The 27750-nt window shown below is 36.4% G+C and overlaps 1 protein-coding gene across 5 annotated transcripts in view; it reads right to left on the bottom strand.

Annotated features, from left to right (window-relative positions):
• Positions 1-10890: 10890 nt before the first annotated feature.
• The window catches only part of LOC100749511 (alpha-catulin), a 68494-nt gene continuing 51634 nt past the window's right edge, over positions 10891-27750 (bottom strand). For 3 of the 5 annotated variants that reach the window (XM_003486007.4, XM_012394583.3, XM_003486006.4), the window contains 9 exons: positions 25870-26147; positions 24251-24493; positions 21607-21870; positions 20673-20924; positions 20228-20387; positions 19926-20044; positions 19462-19791; positions 16089-16295; positions 14965-15372 (listed from right to left, as the gene is read on the bottom strand). In XM_003486007.4, coding sequence (XP_003486055.1) covers positions 14965-15372; positions 16089-16295; positions 19462-19791; positions 19926-20044; positions 20228-20387; positions 20673-20924; positions 21607-21870; positions 24251-24493; positions 25870-26147 — 2261 coding nt within the window. Of the gene's footprint in view, positions 13359-14881; positions 15373-16088; positions 16296-19461; positions 19792-19925; positions 20045-20227; positions 20388-20672; positions 20925-21606; positions 21871-24250; positions 24494-25869; positions 26148-27750 lie in introns of those variants that run through there. The other 2 variants (XM_024372720.2, XM_003486005.4) reach the window with 2 other exon arrangements.

Here is a 27750-nt window from a genome sequence, read left to right as displayed (position 1 = left end):
TCTCTTAATATTTTTAAGTATTTACCAATTTTCTTGAACGTTTCTTAAATAACTTGTTCCTTAAACTTGCGAGAATTAGAAAGAATTTGAGGTTTATGGCTGTTGGAAGAATTTAAAATGATTAACATTTTGTTAACTTATAAACCAAGTATATTTTAGTTATTCAATTCAATTTACAGGTTTACAATAATTGTACAATTGTACGATAAGTTTATAATTTTCTGTATAATAATTTGTGTAATTGTGTCAATTTAAATTAATTTGATTCCGTTACTTGACTAATGGAGCTAAAACAACTCTCATGTGAAAATAACATAATTACAAAACTTATAAGTGCTCGTGATACGGCGCAGTGTTTTGCCGCTCATTTTTGAATTACCAATTCACTATTAATCATAAAATAGTAAGCACATGCTTTTCGGTCAACTCTATATGGAGTACGAAGTACGAATGCACATTTCCCCTGTCGCCATACATTCGCACGTTTCCCCACCATTAATCGTTAGAGGCAGTAATTCGTGAAGCCTATTTTTGTCTGAATTTTTCCCATGCTCGTTGACGATCTTCCTATTCATCTCTGATACCTTGAGATTCTTTCCATGTTGATGACGTTTCTATGTTTTCTTAATCTATGCTTTAATAAAAGTAGAAAAATTCTTTTTTAAGAATATTTCTACTGTTTTTCGAAGGAACATGAAGGACGACAAATACTTATATAAAATAAAGTATGTATTACTTTATACTCTTGTATAGTAATATAGGAAGAAATATAGGTAAGAGGAATTTAATACTTTTCTATATGGAGTAACGAGATGCATCGACCAACGAATGAAGAAATGTAATTCTATTAAAAAAACATTGTCCTCCATGTATTCACCTGCAAAGAAACTAATAACATCAAATTATGCCCTTTTCGGCGTCAATCAACTCTCGTTTGAAAGCTTCTTTCATACAGCAAACAATTTTGTAATAATTTGAAATCATGAAGTTAGGTGTTTTATTCTATTTAAGTCAGACCACCATACGTGCTAGGGAATAATTCTCTGTTTATTTATTAATATCACGTTATTTACTTTGATCTGACCGCGAATTGCAGATATATTGTCCATAATGTTAATGGAAAGCCAATGGAATTTTATCAATATTTTTCAAGAGAATGGTTCAAGTACCAGCCATGATTCTGTGACAAGTTCGGTTTTCGTGATAAGTAGAATACGATGCAAACGAAGAAAAATTTGATCTTGAATTTCAAGAAATTTTTTTCAACAGATTCTCACCGACCCGAAGGTGTAGAAGTGGCCTATGTCAGTGACGATAAAATATATTATTTTCTCCTGTACGTTTTTCTAAAAATGTATTGTAATTTACTTATTTGTGAAACCTAGATATTTCTATTTAGAAGATAACAAGATGAGGCGTAGAATATCATTCTTTTATTTCTTATTCCATTTAGAAATTTTGGGAATTATCGATAGATCTGACATATACAATGCTTTTTCGTACCCCACATTTTGTGAGTCATCTGATCCTCTTACCATTATTTTATCTCGAACTCATAATTATTATCTTTATGTTTTTTTGTATATTAATCAATTTTTTTTAAGTAGAATTAAATTATGACACGGATATTAAATTTCTAAGCACGGGTATCCATCATAATTTTTGCGTATATATTTTTCACTAATTCAAAGGTTGATTAAGGAAGCTTTCAATTTTTTGGTTACAATTATTTATTTTCAGTTGTCCTCTGCGGCTTCAATACATGAAATACTTGATATACAATGATCCAATAATGTTCATTAAATACGAAGTACGAAACCTATCTACGCTAAATTCATCTATGATCGATATCTTTTGCCGTATATCGTCGATATAAATGAAACGTTCGGTAATAAATTATCGCAGGTAGGTAAGCGTTTTTTTCTTTTAATTCTCAATATTCTTTCTCATTCTCTCTCTCTCTCTCTCTCTTTCTTTCTCTCATTCTCAACTATTACGCAATTTCACACATAGCAGCTTAAAGTGTAAAACCGAACCTACCATGGATAAAACGAACTTCCTTCTATTAAAAAAATCTACAATAGAAATCTCATATCTCAAATCTTGCGGCTGTTTCTCCGACCGCTCGCGTTCTTATTACAAATTAATCTTTCAACAAGGAAACATTAAGCATCGTTGGGAAGACCGTATGAACTACGAAGGCGTGTGTTCAGACGAAATTATGCGAAATATTCTATAATTCGCAAGTTTTTGTCGTCTTTGAACGATCTATTTTGCTAAGAAGTCACGGCAAAGAACGAAACGAATGCGACGCCGTTTGAAAAATTTACCCCATATCGTGCTAGGGCCATTTTATTTCTTTCTTTGTATTTTTTCTTTTTTGGTTTTTTGTTTTGGTGACAATCACAGCCCCACGTTGAACAGTCGAATGAGGAGAAGAGAAAGAAATTAGTGGCAGAATCGATAATAGCTTTTTTTTAATGGCATTCGATTCCTCACCCCTGCTAATTTAATAATCGAACCGAACCGTATAATTCAGTGATCGAACGATCATATTATTATAGGTTCTTAAATTCCTGATGCGATGAATCGTTAGAACTGGGAAAATTAACTGTTAAATGAGCTCGATCCATTATTTCTTTAATCTATTTTAGAATCAAGTTGGAATATTCTATTCGCACTAAATAGACGATACAGATTCTTACTATTCGACTCTCACCGCAGACTATACAGAGACGAACTGGAAGAACGGTAGATAATATCGATTGAAAGAAGTAATTGAAATAATATTATATTTATATCATATCTTCGTTGTTGTTAGTGACAGAAATATTATTCTTTTCACTTTCTTCAAATAAAATATAGAGAATAAACTGTATGAAAATATGAATATTTAGTCATTCGGTTAAATCTTCCTAATAAATTGAACGCTGGAAGTTTTACTATATATCGGTAAAAGAAGAAAAGACTGTTAAGTAATTGTAAGTAAACTAAACATCAGCTGTTTCGTGTAGGCAACAAATGAATCAATTTGACAACTTCCCCTTGTCTCTGTTTCCTCTAATTATTTCTTCGTCCACCCCTGAATCAAAATGATCAAAAATTCACTTCGTCAACGTAAGATCAGAGATTCACTCGCGACACATAGGATTACGACACTCCGCTTAAAGATATACACAGGTATAGATATCAAAAAGAAAGATTCTTCATGAAAAAGTTGTCGAAACATAAGTTTATCCTTTTTCTTTCTGAGATGGGTGATCAGATTCGTCACGAGTTGGGGTGAAAACAACGGCGTGCCCTCTTCGATTCTTCGTTACCCTTTCAACATATGCGATTTGCGCGAATGCTTGACGTTAGATTGTCATATAAACGTTCAAATGCATGTGGTTTTCTTCTTGTATTTGAACACGATCGAATAGAAAAATGGCACAAAAAAATGGAAACTTAAAAAGTTAAAATAGCGAATGTAGTAAATTATTTCTATATGACAAAAGAAAAAGAAGTGATACGTAGTTGCAATTTATTAAAAAATGGCATAAGTTTCCGTTGAAACATATATCGGAATAACACACGACCCGAGTTACATGTAATTTTTAAATATTATCACCGCTTGCCGCGATTAACGTTATATACGCTTGTTGAGGGGCTCGAAGTGGACACTCGGTACGAAAATGATTAGACAAATATTGAAACATCCGAAAAATACGTCACACGATTTTTTTCTTTGTTGTTAAAGGCGTTACAGAGAGAGAAGAGATTCTATACGACTACGGCTTCGTGCACATTTACTTCGTGTTCTCAATTAACTGTTTAGTGGATACTGAAGTTTTGTCAATCCCGAGAGAAGTAACGTTAACAGCTACGTATACATATGCATATACATATACGTATATTTTTTATTTTTTGTATTTCTTTTCCTTTCTTTCCTTTTGTAAATCGTGTTGCGCAACACATGTTCGACGACTTTAATCGCAGAAATTCCAATTGTGTTTTAACATCGATCAGTCGCAATAATAAAATGTAGAAAAATCTATATTTTATTTTCTCGCACTGAGTCCACGCGTTGTATAATAATACCTTTGCTCTTTTTTCTTTAAACGTTAAATAATTATGCATAAAATTGAAGCGTACGACTTATTTTTGGCGTGTTTGCGCGAGCGTTTTTTCTTTTTCCTTTTTCTCTTTCAATTATAGATTAAGAATCAAATCTGTTGAGATACATCAAGTAAAGACAGATTTAGCTACCGAACGAACTCTATTCAATAATCTATCGATGTTTTTTTTGTAAATATATTGATTACTATAAGCTCACAATATACACGTATAGTATATATACTTGAAGAGAGCTCTCGTGTAATTTTATGAAATACGTTATACAAAAAGTTACAATTAAAAAGAGAGGATCGAATAGTATGTCTTATTTACTTCTTTTTCTTTACATTAATTAATGTCCGCGTTACTGATATATTATCTTTTTACATGGTTACAATGTACGGTCAAAAATTTAGTAGTATCTGGTATGTAGTTTTTTATGTGGGAAGTTGCAAGTGAGCGAGAAGCAAATTTCAGAAATTAAAAAGTTAGCGTTGTTGGCGCAACATCACCGATTCTCTTTCTTTTCACCTCCCTCCCTTTTTTTTAAAAGACTATGAACTATATTTCAACATTTTTTCTGAATTCTTATTAATACATTAACATACTGACAATTATGATGGAACGATAGCTATAGTTATACCTGTTTTATATGTATATCGAATTATTTAGAACAAAAATTATTTCTATAATACTAAAGTGATACCTATACGTTTAAATTTATCTTTTTTATTAGACATTTAATATATCAATTGTTATATTCTATGTTGGTTTAAAAGACTATTTTGTACTTTGTTATAAAATTACGTGAAGCTCTTTTACATTGTTCTATTGTAATATTCAAACTATTAAAACTCCAATTAAAAGAAACACGCTTGTCATATTTGTACTCACTGTTCAAAGAAAACTATCAAATATTATTAAATGCTCACAAAAATAATAGTCAAATTATATATCACATTTCTTCACATTTTTTCATATAGTTCATAATTTCTTAAGGAAGGAGAAAGAAATAGTACGATCGTCGCATCAATAACACTGACTTTACTTTCACGTCGTTTACGATCAAGCAATCGTTCGACTCGACAAAGATTGTCTTATTCGACCAGAAAAATATAAAAAATTCCTGGGGAGTCTTAGATCGTTTACGATCTAAACATCGTTCGGAAATTCAATTACGTTGCGATTGAATAACGTCAAAAAATATAGACATGCTCCTGTTATCAAGTGCGCACGTTCTACTAGAATCTCAAACATTTGCTAGAACAAACGTGAAAGTAATTACTCGAAATTATTGTCATCGATATTTATCTAAAATCTGACTAACGTAGGACCAACAGATCAGAATGACCGATGTACAAAGCATGATATCTACATCGTCTGCTCGATCGTTAAAAAATGGAAAGACTAAGATTGTAGAATCGATTGTTCGCATTTAAATGCGATTGTCTAGTAACCTAGTGACTTTTGTATTAATAATTATTTAAATGTTTACTTGGTTAATAATTTGGATGCAACCGTGATCGATCGAATACTCGGAGAATGATATACCGGTTGTCCAGAAAGCTTGTAATCGTCTCCTTCAGTTGGAGTTTTAATACATCGAAATGAGTAAGAAAATGTTTTTTATTTCTTTAAAAATCGGCACGATCTTTCCGAACAAACAAAACATACAACGTAGATTTGAGTCAAGAATACGCTAACGGACAAATTTATGGAAAATAGATTCAAATAAAAATAAAAGATCTCAAGGAATTTATAAAATAGAAAATTGTGCGATAAATTAGGCATAAATGGACAACTTTTACCTGTTCTTTTTTTAGAGTTATATTAATGGATCGATTAATTGAAAAGATGAAAAAAAAGAACAAGGAGAACAACAACAACTCGGACAAGAAAAACATGCGAATATCTGATCGTTCACTTTTTAAATCTACGAATCACGTTTTTCTTCGTTTCAGATGCTTGTCACAAGGCTACTTGGTTTTCTCATACCGGCTTTCACTCATATTATCTTTCAGTTTCTTTTTTCGTTTGTCGTTTTCTTTTCAAGAAAAACAGGACACAATGAAATATCAATCATTGATAATATTACACCAGAGGCACGAAATAGTCCAATTAACAGCAATCATCGGTATTTAGTATTTAGTATTCACGTAATGATACATATTATGCGTATTATGTATATATAGATGGACATTAAAATTTTCGCTATGTACATCGTTCGTTGCCAGTTTTATGTTCTGTTTTCCTGTTTTTGTCGAGAGCATAAAACAGTTACAAAACGAACGTTGTACAGGATATAAATAAGTACATACGTATGTATTTTGCGTATACAGGCGTAACACACACGTGTGTGGTTTCCAGTAAAAACGTGTTAACATTTAGAAGAAGATAGGCACAATCGATGGGAACGATGAGCTCCTGGAAAATGTGTCTCGCGCGTTGCTTCGTGTGACAATCGTTGTTTTCGTCAACGAATTCGATCGAACCAAATCTAATGACGATTAACGAATACCTCGTTTCTTCTTTCCTATCAGCTTTTCTCGCCGATCTTTTATTTTTTTCTAAGATGTTGAATTCATTTTAATTTACATATATGCCGACAAATTGGGATTGATCAATGATCGAAATGCAGATAACACCTAAATACAATATCGTTTATCCACGAGTAGAAACTTTTCCTTTTTAGGGAGGTATCTAAGCTACGAATTGAGGTAGAATTACATATGGATACATATAATAGAATTACAAATTCGAGACAATGTTTAAGTACACGGAGGTGGGGAGAGAGAGAGACTAACGAGACGTTCGAACAGCGATGAACGAAAAGTGTTCGTCAATTGTTTCTGGAATACGAATGCCAAGCTTCTGGAATAGACCATAGTGTCACGACTGTGAATGCTAGCCATATAATCATTATTGTTGCTGTTAATATACTTAACGATATTATCGATACACGTTACACTTATCAACTGACCTCTATACAACAACTAGAATTTCGATCAACTATATATTTACTATCACCATTGGTATTAATGTTAATATACGAACTCCACTTCAGATAGGAAACAACGAAGCCGATCCAACGCAAAACTGTGCTATCAGATCTCGAATGAACGCACTATCGAACGCACATCGTTTCGAATAATCTTAATGTAGAAACCGAATTCACGAGAGATAAAGATGTATTTATATTCTGAAATCTGTTGGATTTCTAATAGAAACACAATAGAAGTATAGAGAGAGAGATACAAGGTATATGTATACGTATAACGAAAGTTGTAGAAATGGCAATTGGGATGGTCTTTAGTTGGGATAATTCGGCTAGAGATGGACGTTGCCCAAAAGAGATAGACCGCAGATGACTTTGCAAATTCGCAACTAAAGAAGTAAAGACAGAAATTTGTTTTGTCCTCTAAATATTTTGGATACCTTTGCATATTTTCTTCGCGCAAAACGTATGGATCCAATGTCGCGTCTAAGTTCAATTCTACTTGTGAAAGATCAGTGTGCGTGAAACATATTCCTTGGATAGTATGGACTACAACATTCGTTCGAACTTTAAAGATATAACTAACGGTGGAATTATTTGAAAAGATTCAGATCAAAATTGAAATGCTTTCCTTGAAAACCTTGTATGTACGGTAACTCGATCGACAAAACACCTTCATGCCGAAGGGAAAGTTTGGTTTCCTCGACCTGAGACCTGAGACCTGAGACCTGACGATAGAGCTCCGAAAATAGTTTCTAATTATTAACGATATCTATGATTCACACTAACTTGATTCGGTAATGAGATGATCAACTGAACGCTTACGCGGAAACTCGCTTCTCGGTTTCCCCTTATAAAATATTTGTGCTGTTTTATAGAAAAGAAACTTAAGCTTACCCCTTAACAACTGATCGAGCTCTATCATTATCATATACTCTAAAAGACCGCGGATAAAGTATGATACAGAGTTTGTACAAACGCGTCGCGTACGTGTGTTACAACTTATAACAAGTCGGTTATTATATTCCTGCGAGGTTACGCGTACGCAATACGAGAACGCGGATTCGCGTAATTACACCCTAGGAACATCTCGAGGATCTATCAACGAATTCTCATCGATCGGAGGCTTCGTCGATATCGCATGCGTCTCGTTCGCCTACGATCGATCGTTCGCAACGTTACATCGATCATATTTTCAATCTCTTTTGATCGGTGAAGTAAAGTCGATCGATATTTCCGTAAAGAGAGTACATTAATATCGTTTCAAATTATCGCGATTACATTCGTATCTGGAATATAGCACGACTTTGCATCATCGACATCTACGACCCGTTTCTCTTCATAAACTACTGTGATCGGTCACATTCTTTGTGCCAACTCTGTATACTACATACAGAATCGATCTTCTATATATATATATATATATATAAATATATATATATATATATATATTTGTAAGTACGAGAAATGCATGACTGGTCGACATTTAACTCGCGTATAACTTATGGCTCTATGTACAATCGATTTTTACGTTTCAGTCGTCTGTCGAATGCAACATTACTAATGCTAATGCTAATCGTCAAAGTCGTTACTTCCGTGGCAGAACGACTGGTTCATTTTTAAATCTCTTTGGGCTTGGCTTCGTCTGGTTCGTTGAGAGGAAGCTCGTTTAACGTCGTTCTGTGGTCTGTATTTACGAATACGCATAGAGATTGGCGGAAGATGACGGGAACGGGCTCTGACTGTTAATCGGATCCAATGAAACCGAGCAACGATTCGTGCTCGTGTCTTCCGATTTCTAATGTCGACTTTCATAGCGTACAAAGAACGCATGGGACGATATGTCGGATCAATATTTATAAGGTACAGCGTAACTGTATATAATCGTAATGCATAATGTTCAATGTGGATAGAAATTTGTTGAACCGTCAACTGATGAAATAAAAAAACGTAGGGAACGTTGCTCGTGCACAGTCATCGATCGCGATGATTCTTCTCCATTTCGGTCCGCGTCAGGTCAAACCCCAAAGTCAGACCCCAAAGTCGAATCTTGATTATTTTCCGTTTCTTCGACGAGAGGGAATGAACAGACGTTTCGTCAGCGGTTTCAAAGACGACTCTGCGTGGAAGTGTTACAATTACGAGCACGATTTTCATTTGTGACACCTTCGTCGAGGCGGTTGGCTTGACTCGACTCGGCCTGATCAAATGTTAATTTCGACACGAAACACGCGTTTTTGGAAGAATGAAGAAATACGTTGACGCATATAGGGTTTGATCGAGTGGAGCAATCGATTCGTTTTAAGTTAACGGAGCTCGAGCCACGAGATTTCGGTTATCGTGCGCGTCTAACGATGTCTTTGCCACAAAGTACGTCCCTGACCGCCCTGCTGCCGCCCCCAGGTCACCCTCGATAACCATCTATATATATATATATATATATTTGTAAGTACGAGAAATGCATGACTGGTCGACATTTAACTCGCGTATAACTTATGGCTCTATGTACAATCGATTTTTACGTTTCAGTCGTCTGTCGAATGCAACATTACTAATGCTAATGCTAATCGTCAAAGTCGTTACTTCCGTGGCAGAACGACTGGTTCATTTTTAAATCTCTTTGGGCTTGGCTTCGTCTGGTTCGTTGAGAGGAAGCTCGTTTAACGTCGTTCTGTGGTCTGTATTTACGAATACGCATAGAGATTGGCGGAAGATGACGGGAACGGGCTCTGACTGTTAATCGGATCCAATGAAACCGAGCAACGATTCGTGCTCGTGTCTTCCGATTTCTAATGTCGACTTTCATAGCGTACAAAGAACGCATGGGACGATATGTCGGATCAATATTTATAAGGTACAGCGTAACTGTATATAATCGTAATGCATAATGTTCAATGTGGATAGAAATTTGTTGAACCGTCAACTGATGAAATAAAAAAACGTAGGGAACGTTGCTCGTGCACAGTCATCGATCGCGATGATTCTTCTCCATTTCGGTCCGCGTCAGGTCAAACCCCAAAGTCAGACCCCAAAGTCGAATCTTGATTATTTTCCGTTTCTTCGACGAGAGGGAATGAACAGACGTTTCGTCAGCGGTTTCAAAGACGACTCTGCGTGGAAGTGTTACAATTACGAGCACGATTTTCATTTGTGACACCTTCGTCGAGGCGGTTGGCTTGACTCGACTCGGCCTGATCAAATGTTAATTTCGACACGAAACACGCGTTTTTGGAAGAATGAAGAAATACGTTGACGCATATAGGGTTTGATCGAGTGGAGCAATCGATTCGTTTTAAGTTAACGGAGCTCGAGCCACGAGATTTCGGTTATCGTGCGCGTCTAACGATGTCTTTGCCACAAAGTACGTCCCTGACCGCCCTGCTGCCGCCCCCAGGTCACCCTCGATAACCATCTCCTGCCCCATCATTCAAGTTGTGCTCTTGTTCTCGTGATTTCATCATTCACAAAATCTGTAGCCTACATCCGATAGTCAATTATTAAATTATCTGTTATTCGAGAGTGTAAAAAGCAAAAGTCTCGGATCATGAAACGAATAGTGTTCGTTCTCGCGCGATATCTCTTTGCGTGGAATTTGATTACCCTGAGTTATTTTTAATCGAAGCTTTCAGCGTGTCAAATGTCCGAAGTTGAGGAGAATACCTTGATACATATGTAGAAGGAAGCGATTTGAATTTAAAGCATAAAGAACAATCTCTTTGTGAAATTAATCCTCTATAACTTGAAAGTAATTTATGTTTAGTAACATCATATCGTCTTGATCTGACGACTATTGTTATAAGTAAAAATAACGCCGAACGAATATTTGGTATAGTATTATAATATAAAATCGTAGAGGTTTGCGTTCTCCTTAGCTTCCTAGTGCGACGGTGCAAAAAGTTTGAAAATTCAAAGAATCAGATTCCAGGCTTCGTCACGCATAGCCATTGTTCAGGTAACAAGCGAGACTGTTTGTCTATCGAAGCGTTTAATACCTTGCCATACGTTAATTGGCGAGATATTAGTTAACTGCTGAACATCAAAAGCGAATCTTGAGAAGCGTAATGCCTCGCAGCACGTTGCGTTAACAATGAAAGATACATGACGTGACGTGACGTAACGAAGAGAGAAAGTGGGGAAATTTGTTGAAAAATCAGTTGGTGAGACGCGTAAGCGGATGTTTAAAAGACATTTCGGTCGAGTTTATTGTCGTTGCACCAACTTTTCTACATGGAAGAACGAGTTTCTTTCGTTTTAGAATTTTCTTTTTTTGCATATGGAGTCGTTCAGAAATTCTCGAACGAAGAGACAGAGAGATGATTAAAGTCAGTGCAGCAAAAGACAAAACAACTTGTTAACGATGAAACGTGCTGCGTTGAAATGTTTGCTTCGCTGCCACTCGAATTACACGTATGTATATCGTTCGATATATCACGCGGAAAGTTGAATGGATTTTAAAGCAGCGGCAGCAACAGCAACATATATTACAATAGAGGCACGCATACTGTCACGGACGAAGGGAACAAGTTACCTACGCAGATCGTTGTTTCGGCGAAAGGACTTTTCGAACAAAAGCCGCGTAAAGTGGCTTCTGTCAACGGCGTTAATTATTCCAAACAGTTTTACCGTTCGCTCATCGGACGTCGATTTTTCTGATATGGCTGCATTATTGCCGCTGTGAACATTAAATTTCATCGCACAACTCGACGATGCTTTAGACTCTAAAGCTCGTCTTGTTCGTTTTATTCATAGATACATTGCAGGATAAAATTTACCGCATGATGAAATTCTAAAGAAGAGAGTAAAAAGGGTACAGGAAAAATTGTTCGTTTCGAGTGACGTTCAGTTTACGTTCCGTTCAGCCGTAAATGGGTCGTGTTCGGAGCAAACACGATTTTAAACGTACGCGTCGAAACACGTTTAAGATAATTTTATGAGATTACATGAAAATTTTGGAAAATAGAAATACTTTATATTACTTACTTTTCCAAGGAAAAAGCTTTTTCGTATATCTTTTAAAATGCCAACGAACGCGCTTTAACGTTCTTTGTGTTCTTGATTCTTTGCACGGTTTGACGCGTGCGTTTTTTTGTGCCAAAGCGTATCTAAATTTCTCGTGATTCTCTATTGGTTCCTGTCATGCGTTTCATGGCAGTCACGCGAAGCGACACGGAACCGTTTCTCGAACGGAAAACCCGTTTCATTTTCTATATTGAGCAACGCAAAGATTACGCGTGTACCGTGGCTAATCGGTGGAATACATGTAGCTTGTGCTCGAAGCAAATTACGATTGAGAAACGTACACGTCGATAATCTAAATTATAAATTTTCTCTTTAAAAAGCAAACGCGCTTTCAAAGTCCACTCGTCGGATGCAAATACAATGTGCTCGTAAGAAATTACACGGTCAGCTTATCTCCTAGATAATCCTTAGTTAATCAAGGAACCAGTCGATTGGTAATTTTGGATAGCACCGGTAAAATTTGGAATAAGACTGAATTCCTTCCATTCGTTAATCGAAACCTGTAACTTGTAACGAAGGTTTCATCGAACTTTATCGTTCGATTCGGCCAACTTTTCGGAAGGATGATTCGACCACATTCGTTTGTTCGATATTCGTTCCTCGACGTGATTCGATGAAAGTCTGTTCTTTGTTAAAAATTGTAGACTAGAATAATCGCGTGTGTTCGAAAAATATTAGTTTGAAAACATTCTGTTCTTTCGATGGGATTTCTCAGATCTATTTGTAATATTTTGCTACGACATGACATTAGATAAACATATTTTTTAACAAGTAGAAGATAATTATTCAAACGTATAGAATTTTTTAAATTCGGCATTTCTCTCGACGAAATTGACATTTCGATGCTACGTGTATCATTCGCGAAATAAGGCTTAATGAATAAGAAACTTTGGGAACCGAATAAACATAAACGATTGGTTGGTACGATTGGAAATCCCGTCGAAAATCTGTAAGATTCCGTTGGGATCTCGAAGGGAATCGAGGGAGCCCGACGTGTACGTTTCGATGGGGCAGGCGAGGGTTCTTCCTAGAAAAGTAGAAAGGAAACCCGAGTGCGGCGAGCGTCCCCCTTGGCCCGTCGGGCCATCCCAAACTGTCAGACGGACGGGTCGCTGCCGGGGGCGGAGCCCGTCTTGCTGCCGTCGACACCAGCACCGCCACCGTCGCCATCGGCGCCTGCACCCTCTCCGCCCCTGTACGGCGAGCCGCCGGCCCCACGCGCCGACAGACCTCGGAAATCCAGGTTGTACTGAAAAATAGATCCAAAACTACAGATTATCCACTCTGTACATTTTTTCTTCCTCTCCGTCGATTCTTCCTGATCACGGAGATAAGCATTGGACTAGCTTCTCGATCGATACGTCGGACCAAAAGTACGTTGGCAATATACCCTTTAATTATCCTGGCGCGTCTATTTATCGCAGACATTCACAGACATTCGCAGACATACAAAGTGTATTTATTGCGCCACCTCTCGTCCATGATCTTCAAGTCGATATATATATACGTATCTATACGTGTAAGAACAATTAGAAATACGTTGTTCGGTAAGATTCTTTTTCCTCATTGTTATTGGAATGTCATATCTACGCCAATCGAGCGCATAGATGTTTAAAATGTTGACTTAAAGCCTTTTGACTTAAACGTAAAAGAATAATCAAGATATCGACTCGCAACAAAAAGGTTCGTAAGACGATAACAGCTGGCCGGTTTTTATTCGTTCGTTTTAATCACATGTAAATTCAAAATACTTTCGTCCAACGTATCGATATTTCATTTAATGATCGTTCGAAGTGTTTTAGTTGCAAATGGGTTCGTTAGCGGTCGTAATTGTTAATGATGCACTGCGATCATGAAGAATGAATCGTTATTTGTTTATAAAAAGTTGGTGATTTGGAAAAGTCGGAGGCCGTTATGACAAATTGTTACTCTAATGAAAATTGTGTCAATTAATTTGGTATGTAAAAAACAAGCGTTATATTTTGCAGTTTACGGCATGTCAGATATGATATCGATAGAGAAAGAAGAAATAATGAATTCTGTTACACGGTGAAATATGGTATTTCATCCATTTCTGTAAAGATGGCTGAAAACAGGAAACTAGATTGATTAAAAGTTCCTCTTCGTGCCGTGGACTATGCCGAATCGATATTCGACGGTGTCACTGTGTAACTTGTCGATCGAAGCGAAGCTGTTCAAAAATTGGACCATGAAAAAAACGTCTGCAAAGTAGAATAAGAAAAACGAGAAATCGAGTCAACTTATTAGGGCAATAAAACAAAACCTACGCGTAAAATGCATCGTATAAGAAAAAGTGGCACCGGGAAGGGGGAAGGGGAACGCGTTTGTCGAACACGAATGATGCGAAAACGATCGATCGTACTAGATAGAAGATGGAACAATTGGATCGTTAGGTTAACGGTATTGCAATGTCATATCGCGTTAGATATTTTACTGTTTCATAGAACAATTTTGATCTATTACTTCGAGGACTAAATTCGAGGTGTTAAACTAATCGGAAATTATTGTTATTTTAACTTCATGGAAACCGTGAAATTCGATTAACCTATTTCCCGAGCAGGGTGTACATAATATTCGAAGCTCGAAATGGAAAAGTTCTTCGATCGATCGTAATTCGATCATTGGCGTTCGCTCGAATAGATAGCAACGAGGCGAGAAGCAGACTGACAATAAGCGAGAAAGCGAAAGGAAAAAGAATGAAAACAGAAAACGGAAAACGGAAAACTCAATGGGTGGAAACCAAAATCGAACCTGTGTACAACAGAAAGAACAGCGCTTCTGTAGCTGTGCGTGAAGAACACGTGCGACCTTCGGGGTGCGAACGAAAGTCTGTGTTATCTCGGCAAGGTGGCGGCGTGTCTTAGGTGCTGCAGCTGTGCCTGTTGTAGCTGCAGCTGCAGCAGCTGTAGATTCTGTAGGCAATACGGAGCCTGCGGCCCGCAAGTGGAAGTCGTGATGGGTGTCGAGTATGGAAGGACCGATGGATGAACAAAGGATGCGGAATTGCGTGTAGCAGTACTGGTAGAGGTGGTATTTGGCAGGGTGTTGTAGTTGAAGAGTGGAAAGCCCAGATTCGCACCTCTTAGAATGTTGTGTAACTGGGCCGAAGTTAACGGATAAGGTTGTACGTAGGGACTGGTGGATGGTAACAATTGCGGACTAACTGGATACAAGCAATCCTCTTCAGCTAGGCCAGGTATCGTCGGACTGAGCTCCATGTACTGCGGCATCGTGACATTGTGCTATTCGACGAATGCATGGAAGGATACATAGAACATACTTTACTGCGTCGCTTACTATATATATGTATATTATAATACTGTGTAGTTCGTTTGTGCGAATATTTACTTTAGCTTTGTTTTGCTTCCCAAGCAAATAAATTTAAAATCTGACAAGTAATAATTATATCAGAAATACACAAGGAATATAAACTGGAAAATTTTCTGGTAGGAACAAACGAGGTGTAAATAAATTGTTTTTGTTGTTTCTCCTTGTTTGAATCCTCGTGCGAAATGCTCCGCGTTAAGCGAATATAGTTAAAAAGGCAAGTATTACACAGAAATATCTTGTCGTAACTTTACAGTATTACATGACATAACAGCTAAACAATTATGTAAAAATGAAAACATATCACTTTCGCTATCGCAAAGCTAGCTACAATAAAAAATACTGTCCAGCCTTTTGTTCCTTCGTTCAACGAGCTATTTCTACAATTTCAATCAAACAAAATACCTCCTACAAGTGCGAGGGAACGGTAAAGACTGAACACACACATACGTATCTCGTTCTCGAGCCAAAAAATAAACGGAGAAAAAAGAAAAAGAAAAGATGGAAAGTGAGGGAAATACTAAACAAAAGATAAAAATGTAACGTGACTAAAAGGGTCAATTGGTGTGGTTGACGCTAGAATTTTCCTTGTGCATAGTATAAGATGAAATAACACGCGAGCGTATCTTACCTTTGTGGCGCAGACGAAACACGTGGTCACCACTTTCGAAATCACGTTCATTAAATTTTTTGTCTCTTGTATCACGTTATCGACTTTGGTAAAAGTGGCGGCTTTTCCAACGGTGGGATTCTTCACGGTGAATTGAAGCTGCTGTACATACGTTGGCACACGATCAAGATTTTCCAAGAGTTCTTTCTTGTGCGGTCCGCCCGGTACCTGCACCCATGCACAACATCGTATACAATCTTACGTCTTCGTTCGTATCGCAAGGCAAACGTGATCGTGATTCGTTTCCAACGACTTGATCAGATATTTCAAATCTAGAAAATTCAGTTATACTGATGCTATGCGAATTTTCATCAAATTACAAATTTAGCAGATGTAACATCCTTTTTCGACTTTTATATTTGCCATATTAGCATGTTATGTATATCTATAATTCAATGTTGATCTAACTCGAAGCATGGGTCGTGTCTTGAAGATAAGAGAAATGTTATACATATTTGTTATTTCTGTGCAAAATCTTCCTATGTTATCGAGAGCGCGTGATCGTTAATCAATTGTGGTTTTTTGTGTTGAAAATTTCTACAAAATATAGATTAGAATCATTTTTTAGTACCTAAACATTTTTGCGCAAAACACAAATTGATCGTATAGAATCGTATGAAAGACGATTCGATTAAACTATTATTTTTATATGTTTTCGCTATTTCATTACCAAAGAAACGATGCGATACGATACGATACGATACGATACGATCCAATTTCTGTTGGAGAATCGTTGAAAAACAATTACATTTGCCCTGCGATATCATCGTTTTACATTTGTAGCGTAAGTCGAATAAATCTTTAAAGCAATGCCTGATTCTATTTTTTATCGATTGACTAGTATAATAAATACTTTAAAATACGTATATCTCGGATATTTGTAAAAAGATTGCATCTAGTAAAGTTAACAAAAGAGATTTGCTATTCGTCCTAATAGAACACAATGCAACAAGTTTGAAAAAAGAACGTGTCAGTTGTTCGAGAGCATTAGAGAGTGACTGTGTGAATGAAAGTGAATTAGTACAGACCTTGTTGTTTTTGCAAGCTTCTCGAATGACAATTCATTTTGAATCATAATTAAGATCAAGCCATACGCTTTTCTCAAACGATCGCAGCTAAAATGAACTTGAAATAAATAATTAGTCAAACGTATTTCTTTTTAAATTTGAGAATTTTTTCATAGAAAATTATTTCACGTACTCCTTTCGATGATAGAGTCTCGAAAGTGACGAAGAATGAGTGACTTTACGTGCCTTTATGCGAATAAAAGGCGTAGTAATATTAAGTGATGCGTCTTTCAATTAGAAGCAAGTTACATACGATTAAAATACTTTTTTATACGAGTATGTGTATTTTAATCTTAATTTTTTGTAGGAACAAAGTAACAAAGTAACATCGCTCTATCGGGAGATCCCATGAAAATAGAATAAAATTTCATTTTAGCTGCCATTTAAGAATAAAGTGTAAACAAAAAGTCGAATCGGAAGCTGGCAAAAACTGAGACATAATAGTCATGCCCCAGATAGTGGAAGGAGGGGGACCACAATGCACATAGACGTCGTCCACAGACGGAAGCATTCCCGTAGCATCTAAAACACACCTTACTAATCGTACACAAAAAAGTCGTAAATGTACGTATACAAAATTGGTTTTACCCACAAAATAACGATCATAGTTGATTTGGTGGCATGAGACGTGAGAGATTCAACGGTATGTCTACATTTCAAAATGAGAGTCACGTTCCTGCTGCAGAACTTATACATACTTCGTTAATTACCAGCGTCTGAAAAAGTTCTGTCTATTGAACTGATTAATCTAAAGAACTCTTACTTTCTCAGCTGGAGCTTTCTTAACGAACGTAAAGACAAAACACGAAAAATATTATAAATGTAATCGTAGTTACATACACTTTCAAACAACGAGACTCGAATATACTTGCTCATTTCAAATCTCGATTGTATGAAACTTGACATTAAGAAGAATACTTATCTACCGATGCGACAATGATCGTATAGCTACTTTCAATATTAATCCGTAACGGTATAAACACGCGAGCTATAGAAATTATTTCCGATTACCAAATTGGGAACAACGTAATCGTTTGATTGCCTAGCGAAAATTACTTTACCGCCATGTAAGTCACTATGAAAAATGCAACGTCGTTCCTCGTAACGTGCTTTCTTTGTCGGAGAACGAACAAAAGCAATGTATGAGGTACAAGTATACTACGTCATTCGAGAAAAACGATTGTTTGGGATAAATCATACCAGGTATCATCGCACGATCTTGCATAGCACAGTACTGTTGCGTATAGTAAAGTAATAGAACAATAAAAAGATAGTGTGTAGTGATGTAAAGAGAAACACGGAAACACTTAACAGCAACTGATGAACAATGAGTTCGCAGAAAAATGAGCGGTATAATGCACGGCAATGAAAACGATTTGTACAAGGCGAACGTGATCTCTATTAGCCCAACAAGGGTCTAAAGTAAAGAGAGAAAGAGTTACCTGGATGGAGGCATTCAAAGAGCGAGGGTCAAAAAAGGGTTTCATAATACAAGAATATATATTACAAGGTTAGCGTTTTTGTTGACTTTTGTTTTAAGAAAATATAGAAAGATCAAAATGGTTTTGGGTAACTATATATATTCGGCCTAGCTAGGAGGGTCGAAAGGGCAGCAAACGTGTTAATTCGAACATGTCTAATGCTAATAACTCACGGCCGAGCTACCCCCAATCCATTTCTAACATTATTCCGTACGTTATATTTTTCCCATTGATTAAAATGTTATTTATTCTTGAAAATATCGATCCGACACAAAAAGAGTACTTATACAAACGTATGATACACCGTGAAACTAAAAGAGGAATTCGTTTGGATTCGACGTAGCTCTAGCGTAGCAATTACATAAAAATGAAACTCAATTAGCGAAATCGAAGTAAAAATATTCCCAATATAGCAAGGATCAAAAAACTCGGAATCAAGTCCAGTATAGAATCCGTAATAATAATAATGATGATGATCATGAGAATAATAACAATAATGATAATAGTAAACAGTAATGATAACAAATAATAATAATAACAATAGTAATAATAATAACAATAATAATAACAATAGTAATAATAATAACAATAGTAATAATAATAATAATAAACAATGATAAAAGAGTATGATTATAAAGTAAGAGTGATGATGTACGTGTATACGTGTACGTATAGGTGTTTCCTGTACTCATACACGTATATACATAACATCTGAACATCAGACCAATTAAAAAATGTGTATCAGTTTTGCTCTGAGTTTACGCTGCCTTAGTAACTGATACATACCTGATAGCTGAATTGTCTCACAACCTTGTACAATCTGTTCGCCTCCTCGGCGAAATACTCAGCTTGGGTGAATAGATCTTGTGTAGTTTTCAACGCCCCTTCACCTCTGGTGAACTGGTACATCGAGAACGCCATCGAGGACATGTTCTTCGCGCGTTTCACGATGTCGTTGTTCTCTTCCAGGGCACTTCCACTTTCCTGCCATTTCTCTGTTTCCGCATCCATCTCCGAAGTGATCAGCTTCATCTCCAGACCTGCCTTTGCGATCTTAGCCTGCTCTTCGCTGTCCAATTTTACCGGTTTCAGTGGTTTGCTCGTTGTACCGTGTTTCTGAAATAAACAAAGATATTAATCTTGTCGGATGCAAATTCGAAATTATAGATATTCAGGAATATTAAATAATAATAATAATAAACTATATCGAGTCAACGATTCTAAACCATAATATGAACAAATTAACTTACTCCAGGCCGTGGTAAGGACATGTAAACTTGTTTTTCAGGTCGGTTTTGATTCAATTCGAGTACGTCTTTCGCCACGGTGGTCACATCAGTCATAAGCCATTGCCACATGTCGGCGAACACTGAAACACGTATCGGAATGAAATCCAGTATTTTTCTCCATGTCCTAGAGATTCTAGAAAAACGACAATGACTTTGGATTCAAGGAAGAGTTTCTAAATATATATATCGTTACGGAAAAACAAAGAGTGGAGTGGAAATTCCTGAGCGGAATACTAGCGATTAATATGTTACGAGTAATCTACCTTCTAGGTTTTCCTTAGCGATTTTACTGGTAGGATGTCTCGCTAAAGTATATGCCGCTGTCACCACTTGGGGACCGTATATTCTCAGGTTAATTTCGGTAAACTTGGCTGAAACTTGCAACGATTCCGAGAGCGCAACGTGTCTCAGCATTTTGCACACCTATTAATCGATATGTTCGAAAACGTGAATTATAGATCGCTAATGATATCGTTTAGATTTCGATGGCATTTCAGAAAAAGACACTGCCGACGATGAAGATTAAACGAGCTTTACCGATTAGCTGATTTTCAAACACCTTTCATTTTTTGTTTAGTATTTAATCTCAAGATCGAAAAAGAGTAAATTTTCTAAAGAAAACTGTAGAAAAGCGAAAAGATTTGAAATCTAAAGTATGAGACTTTTTCAATGAAATATTCGATCTTGACGTCAGAATCGAATACTTACTTCGAGAATGTGTTCAATGTATTCGCGAAATTTTTCGTTGCTTTCTTGAAGAAGATATCTGTCATTGGCCAAAGCGACGTTCCTGATCGTTGAAACAAGTTCCTGACCCGCTTTAGTTACCTGTCCAAGATCGGCCGCTTGTTCCATCGTGGTCGTGCATAGCTGCTGGCGAAGATCCCTGGTGGTACGTAATACTCCTAAGACAGCTTGCTCCATCTCAGAACTTGGAGAACCACCGCCACCTTCGTAATTCTAGTACCAGATAATAATAGTAATAATAGTTTTACTATTTTTCTACTCCTTTGGTATAGGTACAATTATGATTTTAGCAAAAGAAATTGTCTCTTTGGAGGTATTCGCGATTTTAATCAAATTCAAACATCATTACTACAAATCCACCACCGCAGTGTCTTGATACCTTCAGCGGTAGAGTATTCCTTTCTTGATGTATCTTTCTTTCATTCATATGATCGATAGAATGTAAGCGAGCATAAAATATTTCATTTAACGTAGCCTAAAAATGGACGGTACGTGTTCAAAGTAATTACTAATTTCACGAGAATATGCGTCGCGATATTTCTCACAGTCAGCGACAAAAAGAAGTGTACCTTCTCTTTCTTTTTAAAGAGGGAATCGCTCGCATGCTCCCTCGTACCTATTCACCGGGGGTAGACTCTCGTAACTGTGATTCAGTTTAGCACGGTCTTTCATTCAGATTTATAGCAGAATGTCAGCCATTTTTCAGATTATTCTTCCACGGGAATGAATTAATCCGGTATTATATGAACTTTTTGTACCAAACCTTTTTCTCTCTAGCAAATCCACGACCATGACATCATTTTTTCCTTGTACTTTTAGGCGGAGGTAGATCAAAGAGACTTACAATTGGTATTAAACTTTGAACAAGAGATCTGTTAAAAAAATTGACCCTTACCATACTGTTGCCGATTCGCAGGAGCGTGTTGAGTTCGAGTTGCGCTCGATCGCAAAGCAGAAGGATGTTTTCTCTGTGCTCGTGGCTCGTGTATGCGCTATCAGTGAAATCCTGCGTTCTCTCAATAACGGTATCTAACGCGGCGGTGAGGGTCTCTCGACAACCTGGTCCTAGGAGAGTCATTCTTGTGGTTTCAACGAGTCTTTCGAAGTGTTTCAACGCGGAGAATGCCGTGCTACTGTCCCAATCCTCCTGCTGTGGACTCTGGAATCAGTCATCAATTCAGTAAAAGATTCTCTCTGTTCTTCCAGTAATATACGTACTATTTTCCGTCTCTGGATTTACGTTAACGATAATTCAATCTTCGACGTACGCTATCGTTCGAAAGTTCTCAGTTTGTTTTAATATTCTTAATATTCAACACCTCTTTTAATAAACAATTACTACGCAAGTATGTGAATGTACATTAATACGACACAGATAACGCGGCGTTCGATTAACTTTATTATTACGGTATTTATGTTTGTTTTTTATTCATACGTTCGCGAATGTTGCTTTTAGAAATCGCCTAAAAAAAGAAAAAACATGCTTCGAGTTTAATTGCGCATGTAACAAACAGTTGCTATATTTACACAGGAGTATGACCTGTATATGTGTACTTGCTGTTACTATGTAGTAGCAAGATATCATGCGAAGCTTTAATGGTACGCCATACCTAAATATACTCTTGCCCTAAGGTCAGCATAGATACGTGCATTTGAACCGATTGCTTTTAAGCAAGGATAGAGAGCATTCGACTATGCAATATCCCGGTGGCGCCGATTAACTATGCATTCTTCTAGATAGCAATTACTCGCACTAGATCCTTGAACGTGACCGAGCACCTCTATCCGCATTTCTTTTTAAAGCTTAATAAAGCTTAATAAAGCTTAAGCTTTAAAATCGGTCAATCTGGACGTTATACATTTTTCGCTGATACTTTAAGCTTTCATCCATCCTCTACTTAGCTCTTTTACGAATATCGTGCACTTTCTTCCAGCGAGAAGACGCTCGAAATACGTTAATACACGTATACCGTTTACGCGGTAAAATTGGAATTTTATCTTATTTTCGATGAAGAATGATAAAAGTTTTAGGTAAACCCTCTTATACATCGTGGTAAAACTTGCATGAGAGTTGGTCGGTGCTTTAACACCTTTTTCGGAATCAGCAGGTTTTGGTAAACTATGCTAATGTGTAGCTCTATCGTTTTGTGCGAGATATGTGTTTGGAGTCATTCGTGTGACTTTATTATTTTTATATATAAAAAAGGTTTCTCTTATCGTTTGTTTCTCCTGTATAAAATAATGTTCAACGTATTTTCTGCGGTTAAGGGTTGTCGTATTTACTATCAGCTTAATAGCAGAAAATAAATTTAACTCTCGAGGATTTAACCCTCGACGAAACAATTCCCTATTGTTTTATTGCCCCAATAGGGATGAGAAGATTTGGCCCGTCTTCCATATGTAACTTGCGAGAAATTGAAATTAATGCGTTACCTGCAATTTGGCACGTGTCGAAGAACGTACCACAACGTCGTTTACGATATCCACTTCAGCGTCGTTTGCTATGCACGGTTCTTATGTGTGGTACGATATCAATTCGCATCACTGTCAATTTACCGCATTAATTTCATGCTGAAGATGTTCCTTAAATTTCGAAAATGCCTCGAACGTTCATGCAAGAGCATGTCCGCCGATCCGTCGATGGTGCCGATATATCGGGTCATACGTGAAGTTCAGAATGTTTGTAACCTTCTCCTATTTTATCGAATCCTATATTCTGAATACGAACGTATTGGGGAAACATTTCTGTACTACGAAATATACGAAGTTGCCGATAGTGATTTGTATTTTAATAAAAAAGATTTCTTTAAAATGTCATTAAAAAAAAGTAATATTTAAGATTTCTATTTAAAATTTAAGATATTATTCCAAATTTCTGCATTAGCTAATATTTCCTTAAAATGAACAAAAACTTCTTTTTCTTTTTTCTTCTTCTTCTTCAGAAATGAATTTAAATACGCGACGACCTTAGGAAGAGACCCCTCTAGTCCGACTTTGTACAGATTTCTTCTACTTACGAGAGAAATTTAAGCATGACCATCGCTACTTCGGTTTTTACAATTTCTGGCGAAGATAATAATTATTTCGTTGTTTTATCGCATACTGTAAGATGGCCAAAGTTTGTCAAGGTCTCCAAATTTTTATTCGATCGTATATTATGTGTTAAACATGAGTTAGAATTTGGCAAACGAAAGCTCTTTGGATTCGTTCCAAACTTTCGAATGTATTTCACTATAAATGTTTCTATCTACGTCGTCGCATGTTGTTACATCAAATGTATATTTACGTTTATAGGTGATGAGGTATAACAACATTCGTGGTTTCGTGGCGTCAAAATTCCATGAATATATAATTGCGGTGCAACAAATCTTTGTCGAAACCGTATTAGCACGAATCTGTATCATATATGCATGCAACGAACCTTGACCTTGCTATGTGTTTATTTTTACAAATCTGTACGATCTTTATACGAACGTATTTCCATCTAAATATGTATACCTTTCTCAATAAAAATAATTGTACATTAACTAATTGTTTACCTGGGAATTGGAATAAGACTGCGATTCACTGCAATCTAATACTCCGTCTTTGACCACGTAGTGTATCAAGTCCATGGCTCTTCGCATCTGACAGAAAACGGTGTCTCTGTTTTCTCTGGCAGATGGACATTCCGGATGCCTTAAGCAAGTTTTACTAGACGTGAGCAACATCATAGTGCTTCTCTCCAAAACTTGACGAGCCGCAGCCATCTGTGCCCTTCGTCTCTCGTCTTTCAAGTCATTCTGGAATTTTGAAACGTTCCGTCCATTCATTCCTGTTCGACGTGTTACTATTTACTTTGTATATCCGTAACATCGTGAACGTTATTCATATAATTAACGTGACTTTGTAACATCTAACGAACGAATGTCTTATTTAATAACAATTATTGGTACGATCCTATTATGATCATGTTGTAGTATCGTGGAAAGAATGTCTAAAAATGACCCGACGAAATATGTACAATGTTGCGAGAAAGCCTAAGTGCCGACAGGCCAAAAGGGTCGGGAAACTTGAATGGGCCAAGCGGCCCATCAATATATCCTCGATCCTTCAATCAAATAGTTATTCGGAAGAAGGCGTACGTGACCATGATCGTGGACGGTTACGGAACATGTACGTGGTGGGGGTATGAAGAGACGACAAAGGGATGCTTGAGGGAGAAAGACGATTAATCGTCAGTTGTTAATTGAGAGTTTAGTTGCGAGGACTTAGCTGCGAGTCGTCAGTTGAGTGGAGAGAGTTGAGAGCAGAGGGTTGAGTCGAGGGAGAGTTGAGATTAATCATTAGTTGCCGAGTTGTTATGAGTTGTTAATTGTTAGTTGTGAATTGTGAATTATCAATTTAGTTGCTTAATTATATCACATTACTGCATTAAGTTCACGTTAAATAACCATCGTTTCCTGTTTCAAGCACTGTAAATAGATCCATCTATCGATAAACTTATCATATAGAATCATGATTCACATTATGATCATGATAGGATGATAGATATGACATGTAACGCAAAGAACGAGATTCGTTACAGAGATTCGTTCGTTCGCTATTGTTGTAATTAAAAAAAAACATGTACCGGAAATTTAAATTTTTAAATTTAATCGATATAAGCAAATGTATGTGTATATATATATATATGTATGTATGTATATATAATAAATAAATATATAATACATATATTATATATAATATAAATATATAGATATATAATAAATATAATAGATAATTTATTGACAATTCGACACCTTACGGTTGCTGAAAGATACGGAAAGTAGCGAAAGATATTCTCGGAATACTAATTATAAAACTGTCAAGAACATGATTCACGGTAAACGAGGCAAATAAATAAGGTTTAATGTAGTAACGATCAATGTTGTTCTGTCTCTTACTCGTACGTCCTATTTAACGTGACTAACTCAGGAATATTACACATCCTAAAACGAGCCTTCAAGCATTTATTGATAACAAAACAAAGGAGAAGAATTCTTATCGTATCCATTCCATGAAACACTATCCGATGGAAGCAAACGCGATAGCAAAGTTAGAAAAACTTTTCTAACACAGTTATTAATAAGATATAATTTATACATCGTATAAAGATACGATCAAGTTAATTACTTACTTGACGATCACCTGTTAAGTGTGCTAATTCCACCATCTCCGCCCCGAACTGGCTAAACGCCTTCACAAATTCGGTAAAGTTTGAAACACTTTCGAGACGGCCAAGACTACGAGCCACTTTCTTCTTTGCAAGAAGAAGTTGTTTGACCACGACGATGTCAGCCAAAAGGAGGACCTTGGTTACAGAACCAAGAAGGCATCTTGCAGCTCTGACAACAGACCCTCGGTCAGCTAAACTGTCCTCTGTGGCGCACTCGCATAATTTTTCGATAGCCGAGCCTGCAAATTAAATTACATTCTTCGTTGAATTTATTCTGCAATTATAATTACCGCTTATTATTTTTTGAGTCGATAAATTAATAAATTTTTTAGATATTTGCACTCTATACTATTTTTTTATTCGATTTTCCTTTAAATTAGTAACATTATACTTAATGCACTTTAGATTTTTGTTAATTTAGGATAATGATATCACGATACAATCATATTTAATAAAATTTGAAGAATACATTTTTTCATCCTATGAATAAATCCATCGCTAAAGATAACGTTAATATAATAGATTTAAACCTTTTCTGAAAATCGAAAAAGACCGTAGAGATGAAATGCCTAGTTTTACGCAATAGATATAGCTGTTATTATATGTATTAATACGTGTTTGTCGCAGATAAAGATGTCTAAAATCAGAGTGGCATAATTATGCACAATTAATCACTTATTCATCAAGCTCTTTTCCTTGAATAACGCAACTATACAATTAATTGCAACTTCAAGCGTTCTATCCACATTTTATATAACTATGAACCTGATTTTAGTTTTAACAACTTTGTTATCGGTATAATTGCGAATATTCAATTTTTCAAAATGATGAACATAACGATATGAATTACGAAAAACGAGTGAAACTGGAATTGGACATTTAATCGAGCATCTATAATACAAACGCATCGGATACAAAGTATAAGGTTAAGAGGATTGCATCTACATGTTCTCGGATATATACGTAGGATATTCGATGTAAATCAATCTCTTGCACGCGTACACATTATACCTACGATTTCAAGTCGTTTGGCTGTTGTTACTATACAGTTAGCCGCCGATATCATCGGCCTCCGACAATCGAATTTCCTTTCACCTAACACGATGAATATTTATTATCTTGTAGAACGTGTTCAACGTGTGACGAAGAATATTGATGATTACATTTGCTTTTCTCATTTTTTACTCGAAAGATAAGCTGAACATCGGCTGCTATAATTGAAACTTCGAATTTCGTTTCTTAATTCCTTACCATATATTTCTACGTTTGCCGCGTGTCCATTTTCATTATGACGGCAACCAAATAGTTAATTTTTCAATTAAAATTCTGCAGATCCAGTGACCGCTATATACAGCAACAGTTGAGTCTTTTTCTGAAAACTACGTAGTCAATTTGTACCATGTAGTAGATTTTTTTACCGAAACCCGGTTATCACAAATATATCGCGGAATATGCAAAACGATTAATCGCAAAATTTTACGGCTATAACATTTATAATCAAGTGCTTTTAATTATCTGCCAGACGTGTCGATGTCTGTAATTTCCTGTAAAAGCAACAACTTTATTCTTCTCACGAGAAAAACGAGATTTCTCAATTTAAGCTGATGCTGTGGTAGTATTTTCCTTGCCCGCGTAATTTCTACCCAGAGCTTCCTTGCTTTCCAATTAACATCGGAAGAAACTTAACTACAAGTTTACGATCGTTAAATTGTTTTTCTTTAATGTTAACTTTCATCGCGGTTCTAAATTTCATGTTAATGCGAATTACGAAGCTTGCGCTTTTTCTTTTTTCCTTTCAAATCTGATGCATTTCGGTGTTCTGAAATAGTTTTTAGTTTCTTT

The sequence above is a fragment of the Bombus impatiens genome, unplaced genomic scaffold (assembly GCF_000188095.3).
Source record: "Bombus impatiens unplaced genomic scaffold, BIMP_2.2 scf_0095, whole genome shotgun sequence".
Classification (NCBI taxonomy): domain Eukaryota; kingdom Metazoa; phylum Arthropoda; class Insecta; order Hymenoptera; family Apidae; genus Bombus; species Bombus impatiens.
The sequence above is the reverse complement of the archived record's forward strand: the minus strand, read 5'-3'. Positions and strand labels throughout refer to the sequence as shown.